This window comes from Macadamia integrifolia, chromosome 3, assembly GCF_013358625.1.
Source record: "Macadamia integrifolia cultivar HAES 741 chromosome 3, SCU_Mint_v3, whole genome shotgun sequence".
Taxonomy (NCBI): Eukaryota; Viridiplantae; Streptophyta; class Magnoliopsida; order Proteales; family Proteaceae; genus Macadamia; species Macadamia integrifolia.
This window is the reverse complement of record NC_056559.1, coordinates 21,046,372-21,055,544: the sequence shown is the minus strand read 5'-3', so window position 1 is coordinate 21,055,544 and position 9,173 is coordinate 21,046,372. Positions and strand designations below refer to the sequence as shown.

General features: G+C 34.2%; 1 protein-coding gene across 1 annotated transcript; it reads left to right on the top strand.

The window, feature by feature from the left end:
* Positions 1 to 877: 877 nt before the first annotated feature.
* Positions 878 to 8,484, top strand: LOC122073454 (glutamate receptor 2.7-like). Its single transcript, XM_042638046.1, has 5 exons — positions 878 to 1,207; positions 3,859 to 5,180; positions 5,838 to 6,150; positions 6,245 to 6,639; positions 7,582 to 8,484. Exons 1-5 carry the CDS (start codon positions 904 to 906, stop codon positions 8,005 to 8,007), a joined length of 2,760 nt encoding a protein of 919 aa, XP_042493980.1. The 5' UTR covers positions 878 to 903; the 3' UTR covers positions 8,008 to 8,484.
* Positions 8,485 to 9,173: the final 689 nt, after the last annotated feature.

Here is a 9,173-nt window from a genome sequence, read left to right as displayed (position 1 = left end):
ATCAAATTCAATCCACATCCCCTAGCAGTCATAGTCTTCACTATCAAAATTCCTTCCATCACTGCATCGAACTCTGTCTCATAAATCTTCTTTATGCCCAGAAAAGTACTGAAGGCGTTGCAGACTTGACCATCACTATTTCGAAGAATACCTCCTACCCCTGCCCTGTCTGAATCCCCATATATATCACACTCTCGATGTGATAAGTAGTAAAAAAAATTTAATTCTAACACGTAGATTTTTTTTTTTTCACCCTTACTGTAGGGTTCAGTATGGGACCGCCTTTTGGTGGGTTTCTTTTGGCCCTGCGGTAGTGCCATGGGGTTTATTAGGCCCAGCCGCCCAGGCCAATCTTAGCCGGGCGAATTTCACCTGTTACAGCTTTGGTTAAGATGATCCTTAAATTAATTAAGAGTCTTTACTTTAGGGCAGAACAAGATCCCTATACCATACGTGATCATTAAGTTCTCTGAAATAAAAAGATGGGACTCAGTCCTTGGTCATGCCTGATAGGCAAAGATATAGGGAGAACGAAAAGACTGCCCTACCCCAATGTGGTACTATCCCATTGACCAGCGTGTCTGTTCTCTGACCCAAAAAAAATACAAGAACACTGTATCTAACTTCATTAATTTTGTTTTCATATGCGAACTGAATCGTACAATAATTGCCAACCACATTAATTTCATTGACTGCAAAGATAAAATTCCAAACTTTGTGTGGTCTGATTGATTCATCTCCAGAAGATTTCTGAAGCGAAAACTTTGACTTTGTGCCTCAACGAAAAGTTCTAAGATTCAATAAATCTTCACAAGAAATTAACACGAAATTTCTCATGATTGATGTTAAAATCTAGAGGAGACTATATATAAACTAACTTGGTCTGAAGGTTGAGGTTTTTTAATGCTATTTTTCTCAGTGACATTAAAAATGAAAAAGAAAAGCTTCTCTTTCTTTCTTCTCTTCTCTCTTTTTATGAGTTTCAGTACTTGTTTCACAACAGCTCAAGATTGCAGTCCCAAGAACCCAGACTTGTTTCATGTTGGTGTGGTTCTTAATTTAGATTCAGTGATTGGAAAGGTTGCAGAAAGATGCATATCCATGGCACTCTCTGATTTCTATGCAGTTCATCATCCTTACAACAACTCAAAGATTGTGCTTCATGTGAGAGATTCAAGAGGAGATGCTGTTATTGCCGCGTCTGCAGGTATGTCTTGCACGCATCCATTACTTTTTTGAAAGAATTAAACTTTAGTTTTGATAATTTCAGAGAAGAGAATAAAATTTCACTCTTAATTAAGCTTAGGCCTATGTAGTACTTGGCCAAGAAAAGTCATTTCTCTTGCAATTTTAAAGAGATTTATAGGTAATCTAGCTAAGTAATACTTGTTAATCTCTTTGATGCTATGGATTAATCATTTTTCTTATATTTTTTATTCATTAAACTATGAGTTGAGTTAGCAGAATTATAGGGAGTAGGGTATAACCATGCCTTTGTAACTTCCAAAGGCAATCACTTTGTCTGAAATTCCAGACCAATCTAGTGGGCATATATGTTACTATAATGCTTTGAAAATTGTTTCAATATGGATCATCAAGAGGCATAGATAAGAAAACCTCATACATAATGGGGATACTGTCCAAATAAGCTATTAAATTAGATAGGTACCTATCTAATAAATTCACTTTCATATGATAGGATTATGTATTAACAAAGTAAAAAAAATACAGGGCAAAGATATGATTTATATTGAATTAGAATATATATATATATATATATATAAACTGGCTATGACCTATGACAGGTAGGGGTGGTGGAACTAAATCGGGCATATATATCACGTTGTATCTTTTTTTCTTTTTATTTTAATGCATGGTTTTTTTTTTTTTATAAAAAATTGTATAGAGCATGATAGAGGTGGTTCTAAGAAATTTTTATTAGTTTTTAATTTCTTTTGACCATCGAGAGCATGATTTCAAGTATCGATATCTAATTAGTTGTATCAGTCATATCGTATTGATATCGACTAATGGGATTAAGTATTATATTGGTATCAAGGGTAAAATCATCAAAAAAATCTTTTTTTTTTTGTTAAAAAATAAGGATGTTATTGACCGATATGAACCAATGCAGCTGATTTCAAATCAATATGCTATAAATATCAACAAACACCGATATTGATATCAATACAGATACTGACATAGATCAAGAGATTATTCTTAGAACTTTATTTAGGGTTAAAATCATGCAAGTGTGTGAGCCCGGTAGGGCCAAGAGGTCTAGTCTATAGGAAAAATAGATTTAATTTCTGTAAAAAAATAAAAAGAAAAAAGATTATTCAACCTTGGGCTAAAAGAAAAACTTTATCCCATTGAACCAAGAGCTTAAAACCAGCACTCTCTCAAAAATAGGAATCTGTGCCGACTCTGTTCAATCAATGTTCAACTTTCAAGTAATTGCCAAATGATTGGTCAACCTCTTATCAATTTTTTTTTTGACTTTTGACTCATTCAGGCGTGGACCTAACTAGGGATGCAACCAAACTGGACTGGCTCAGGATGGGCCGAGATTTCTCAGCCTAGGCCTACCAGTTCTGTAGCTTTCAGGGTGGGCCAGGCCTGATACTGTAGTCATTCTTTGTATTATTTTTTTAAATTTAATATTTTCATTCAATAGCGTTTATTAAATATTTAAATTATGATACTTAGTCTATACATACATACTTTGTTTTTCTGGTACAATATATATATATATATATATATATATAATGCATCATTTTGTATACATAAATTGAGTGTGGCCCGCTACCTAACCCTGGGCTCTGTGGGCTGAAAAGCCCAATTGATCTTTGAAATTTCATGTGGGCTTGGGCTTGCCAGGCCAAACTTGCACCCATAAGCCTGACAGTAACTGATAATTGACCCACTTTCAGAAGTGGGGAGGAAAAAAAAAAAAAAGAGAGTCCACCTAATCCACTATAAAAATACAAAAAAAAAAAAAAAAAAATAAATAAATAATAAAATAAAATAAAAAGACCAATTTTTTTCTAAGGCCTTGGTACTTAAATGCAAAAATGGGGTATCATGAGGGTTTTTTGGGAAAAGTACTAAAACTTTATAAGGGTTTGTTAATCCTAGGATGGAGAGGTAAATTCCACCACCTGGTCAAAAAAAAAAAAAAAGTCTTTGTTTGGTACCCAAGTAAAGAAGAAATTTTTTTTTTTTTTTTGAGTTTGAGGAGAGAGATAGGCCAAAAAAAACAAAAAATATAAGTATGAATTTTGGCTTATTATGTCTTTTTTACTATTTTATTTTCTTGGCTACCAAACGTAGTCTAAAAGAATGAAATATAAGTCAGTTTCCAAAATAAGAATTCGGATTTCATAACTTCGTGAGAGAATCTATACTCATAAAATTTGACCTCAATTTAATTAGTGAATATTTTTCACTCTGTTATGTTGAATTTTTAGTCTCTAAGATTTTCTTTGTAAAGGTATTTGGAATATATAATATTCTTTTGATTGCCTCTTGTCTTATTCTTAAAGAGAAAACATTTTAATTATAAGTTAAAAAAAGTTTTCAAAATAATTTGAAAATGTAATTACTATAGTTGTGTTTGGTATACACTTTAGGAATAGATTTTGAGTCTAGAATGCGTTCTGAAACCAGATTCTTTTCTATTTTCTAGCTTCAGAATATGTTCCAGACCCAAAATCTACTATGAGAATGCATAGCAAACATAGCATATATTTTAGAATATGTAACCTTTTATGTATATATTTTTCTTTGAAAAAATCTACCATCTACACGCATATATATGTCTTTTTGCTCTAAAACCTCCTTTCACACTCTATGCAGCGCTGGATTTGATTAAAAATGTTGGAGTACAGGCAATTATTGGACCTCAAACATCCGCAGAAGCAGAGTTCTTGGCTAAAATGGGGAGTATAGCTCATGTACCCATCATATCTTTCTCTGCTATTAGCTCTTCTCTTTCTCCCACTCGGTTCCCTTACTTCATACAATTTGCTCAAAATGATTCATCTCAAGTTAAAGCCATTGCTGCTGTTCTCAAAGCTTATGAATACAAAGAAGTATATCTTATCCATGATGACAGCAATAGAGGAACCGCAGTAGTACCATACCTTATTGATGGCCTTCAAGAAATTGGCGCTCATGTGCATCGCCGAATTGTGCTTCCTGAAGGAATAAAAGGGACAGCGATTGAGGATATTTTGCGAGAATTAGGACATACAAGCACAGGAGGAGTCTTCATTGTTCATCTATCTTTGTCCCTTGGTAACAGCTTTTTCTTACATGTCAAGGAGATGGGGATGACGAAATCAGGTTATAAATGGATTATAATGAGTGGACTCACAGATTTCATGAGCTATATGGAGCCTTCTGTGCTCAGTTCCATGAAAGATGTTGTAGGTATTAAAACTCATGTGCCATTATCCGGACCACATCGAAGGTTTATGGCTAAGTGGAGGAAACAATTTGGAAAAGAAGACTCAAAGGAGGGATTGAAGCTCAATGTATATGGGCTATGGGCATATGATGCAACATTTGTAACTGCAAAGGCAGTTAATAGAGCTATTTTGTGCTTAAGAAGAAAGCCACCATGTCCGGAAATAGCAGATAACTCATCATCATCATCAAGAGATTTTTTTAACATGAGTGTCTCACAGATGGGTTCAGAAGTGCTGAAACATATGAAAGAAACTAGATACACAACTGGTGTAAGTGGTTATGTTCATTTGGTGAATGGTGAGTTACAATCTTCAAGCTTTGAGATAGTTAATGTGAAAGAGAAAAGTCAGAAAATTGGGTATTGGAATCCAAAGGATGGTCTCTTTTGGAGTATGAGTAGTTCAATTAATGTCAAAGAGGACCATCAAGTTGTACAAAGACCCAGATCAGTACTAGATGCTACTTCAAGTAACAATGTATTGAGAATTGGGGTACCTATTAAGATAGCATTTCCTCAATTCATCAACATCAGTCGCAGTTACAGTAATGATAAGAAGCCAATTGTGACTGGTTTCTCATATGAGGTCTTTATGAATGTTATGAAAAATTTACAATACACAGGCACTTACGAATTTTTTCCATATGAGAATGAGAATGGTGAGCCTAAAGGAGACAACAACGAACTAATACAACAAGTACATGACAAGGTGAGCTAAAATTTTAATTTAACACATTGCTGTTTGTTTCCTATAGATTCATTCTTGGTATGTATTGTTAGATTTGTTTCTTTTGTGTTGGTTTGTACGATGTTTTCTATTCTATCACAGTTTAATTTAGGGAGTATTGGTGCAGGCCCCTCGACAAAATAACAAGGGTGTAGGGGTGCAGCCCCCGCTCGAATTTTTTTATTTGAGGCAGTTTTGTACTTTCTGGTGTTAGGTTTTTTTTTTTCTATATATTTGTAGCGAGGTTTGCTTTCTTTGTAAGCAATTCTAAGAGGTGTGAGGACAAGTGCTATAATCCTATTCTCCATTGATAGTGAAGCAGACTCTCATATCACTAAGGAAGCAGGCAATCTTGCCAAACCTCGTAAACTTATGTGTATTGTTTGTTCTTATTTTTCCATTACCTTCTACATTGATTTTAGGGTTGCATTTCTATAATTTTGATGACTCTTTTATTTGTTTCGATTGGGGTCCTTCCCTTGGCCAGCCTGCTTTGCAGTTGTGCTGTTTCTTTCTTTTCGTTTTAATATATTTTTCTGTTCACCAAAAGAATTTGTCATTATTTTCTAATTTTTCTTTTCTTTCATCAATTAAAATTTTTTTTTTCATTCATAAATGACTGAGAATGTACATGAACAGGTATATGATGCAGTTGTTGGAGATATAACAATCTTGGCAAATAGATCAAAATATGTAGGCTTCACTCAACCATATACAGTCTCTGGAGTTCGCATGGTTGTGCCTATAAAGAAAGATGACAATGGGAGTTCATGGTGGTTCATGAAGCCATTAACAACAGAACTATGGCTGACCACAATTTTAATAATTGTCTTAAAGGGGTTTCTGGTTTGGATCTTTGAGCGTAAGGAAAACCCTGAATTCCAAGGCACAACTTCAGAGGTGGTGGGGAAGGTCTTGTCACAATCTTTCTCTATATATGTTTTTGCAAATCGTAGGTGTCTTATTTATCTCCATCATTTATTTATGTATCTTAATTTCAGTTTGTATGGAAAAGGAACTGACAGAACCTTTCTTCTATGCTGCAGAGGAGAAGCTTCAAAGCAACTATTCTAGATTCATTTTGGGCTTGTGGACTTTTGCTGTGTTTATACTTGTGAGCAGTTACACAGCAAATTTAACTTCTATTTTAACTGTTGAGAAATTAGAACCAACTGTGACAAATTTGGACACTATTTATAAAGATGGAAAGAATGTTGGATATCAAGATGGGTCTTTTGTGTTTGAACTTCTCAAGAGCAGGGGATTTAATGAATCAAGGCTCAGGAAGCTTTCTTCACTAAAGGAATATGCAAATGCTCTAGCAAATGGAAGTATTTCTGCATTTGTTGATGAGATCCCATACATTAATGTCTTCCTTTCCAAGTATTGTGGTCAATTCACTGTTGCTGGACCAACATACAGAACAGGAGGCTTTGGCTTTGTATGTTTCTCTCTCTCTCTCTCTCTCTCTCTAAAATCTAAAGAAAATAAATTCTGCACATAAATTTTTAGTGGCCCTTTTAAAGAATAAACTATTAGGTTAATGAACTTTTGAAAATCATCATATGAAGCATGAAAGATATATGCTTGAGAAATAAAACTGATTGAGTGATGAATGTGCTTGTCTGAGTCAATATATAATATTTGTTTGAACCATTAGCGACACAGCCTTCTATATGATATTTTTTCTTAAGAAAATGGAATAGATCTAAAATTTCTGTTTTTAATGTGTTACTTTTCTCTAATTTTATTAAATCTCTGGTTCTCTTTAAAGATAATTCTAAGGTATGAATAACTATGAACACAGGATATATCAATGAAATGGTGCATAGATTGATATTCTCATAAGTAGATAACATACTCAACTAAGCCTTGTCCTAGCTAAATTAGACATTAGTAGATATATAATAAAGGAAAAATCTTGCTGCATCCCAAGCTACTGAAAAGAAGCTGTATCCCTTTCTTCTTTTTCTTTTTTTTTTTGGTCATTACACATGTGTACTCGAAACACTTGCAAGACAATGACTGCTCTCGAAAATGACATGACGGTTCATCAATTTTAAATTATGTTGAAACCCATCTTTTACTACTTAAAGAACTTTTGAAAATAAGACAAAAGGCAATTAAGAAGATTACAACTTATTAGTTCAACACTTTGATTACAACATGACGCACTCATGAATACGTAATGAAAAACATAATATATAGTTTATGGATAAATTTACATTTTTGCTAATTTGTTAGCTGTTATAAATTAGAAATAGGGTGTTCCTATTTTAATGTTAACATTTTCCTTCTTAGGCTTAGTTCTATATTGTATTTTTCACTATCTAGTTAGTATTAATCTTCCTTTTACTGATTCATATCTTCTTCTCCTGTCTAGGTGTTCAGAAAAGATAATCCGATGCTAGAGAAGATTTCCGAAGCTGTCCTTAACTTTACAGAAGGAGACCATATGAATATGATTGAAAAGAAATGGTTTGGGAATGAAGCATGTGCTGAGCCTCTTGCATCTACTGTAACATCAAGTAAACTACACCTTCAGAGCTTTCGTAGCATCTACATCATTGTTGGAGCAGCTTCAATTCTAGCCCTCATCTTATTCGTATTCTCTTATGTGTATCAAAGTATAAAAGAAATTAGGAAAACATTTGGAAGAGAAGTTTTATGGTTGACAACTATCATGACATGCTACTGCTTTCATAAAAATGAACCACCACAACAAACTGGACAACCCCAAGGTGGTGAACTGGAGCAACAAATTTCTGAAGGCCCTTCAGATTCTTGTTGGATTGAACTCAGAGAGTAAAAATAGTTGATTAGATGAAAGCACATGAAGTGGAGGTTGAATCAGCTTGAATCACATCAGTATAGATGTCATTGCCATGACAGGAATTTCCAGTTCCCAAAAGGCTATAATCTTATTCGAATATTTCAAAGCATATTTTTTTTGGGCTATGTCGAATAAAATTTTCCTTTTTCTTGTAGCTGTTTCTTGTTTGTAAGGTTTCTACTGATGGTAATGCTGAAGGTAGATCCAAGCTTTAGTATTTGCTCTTATTCTCTACTAGTGGCAATGCAGGAGGTTGAGAATAAAGGTTTTATTGTATTTTCTATTATTTCGTCTAGGTATGCCTGGACGTTAATCTTGTACATCTGATTCTTTAATTTCTGTAATATAATTTTTGTTAATATTTAATGAAAAAAATTGCTCAGAAAAGAGGAAACACATTGAAGTTCTCATTGAGTCTAATGGAAAAATAAAGAAATGAAGTTTCTCTCTTTTCCTCTTTGGTTTAATTTTAATGTTGTTATTTTCTACCAAAAATACATTTTAAAGTTCTTACTTGGAAAGTTGATAGTTATTAATGTATTTCATTGAAGTTACACTCTCTTTGCAAACTTATCCACTGGCATTTGGGTTAGCTAAACGGAACCAAGCTGTTCGGCTTTAGTAAGCTTGACAAATCGTGGGCCCATAAGCCTAATAGTAGGAATTTAATGGGTGGGGGCATGGTTTCAACTATTGGTATTGTATGAGCTATATCGTATTAGTATCGGTTGAGATCGATCCTCGATTCTTGATCGATCCGGATCGGTCACCCATATCGTTTCAAGACTAAAAAAGTAAAAAAGTAAAAAAAAACCATACTTTTTCTGAAAATGGCAAAAGTGACCAATACCGACCAATCCTCTCCAGTAGAAAGAACTAAATCCTTGGGTAGGGGTGGGTCGTGGGGGTGGGAAGTCTCAAACATGAGACATGCCAATGATCTTTTGCTTCCAAGAACTAAATCCTTGGGTAGGGGTGGGTTGTGGGGGTGGGAAGTCTCAAACATGAGACATGCCAATGATCTTTTGCTTCGTTAAGTTGAGAAAACTAAAGTGAATTGTGGCAATAAGAAGGTTTAAAGGGAATGAAATTTCACTGCAACCCATATGTGGCAGCACCTCATAGATCCACGTTTATATAAA

Bases quoted from the DNA above. Each gene is read 5' to 3' on its own strand.
- LOC122073454 (XM_042638046.1), top strand. From the start codon at position 904: ATGCTATTTTTCTCAGTGACATTAAAAATGAAAAAGAAAAGCTTCTCT. The intron at 5,181-5,837 runs GTGAGCTAAAAT...GTACATGAACAG, and splicing joins TACAACAAGTACATGACAAG to GTATATGATGCAGTTGTTGG. The intron at 6,640-7,581 runs GTATGTTTCTCT...TCTCCTGTCTAG, and splicing joins GAACAGGAGGCTTTGGCTTT to GTGTTCAGAAAAGATAATCC.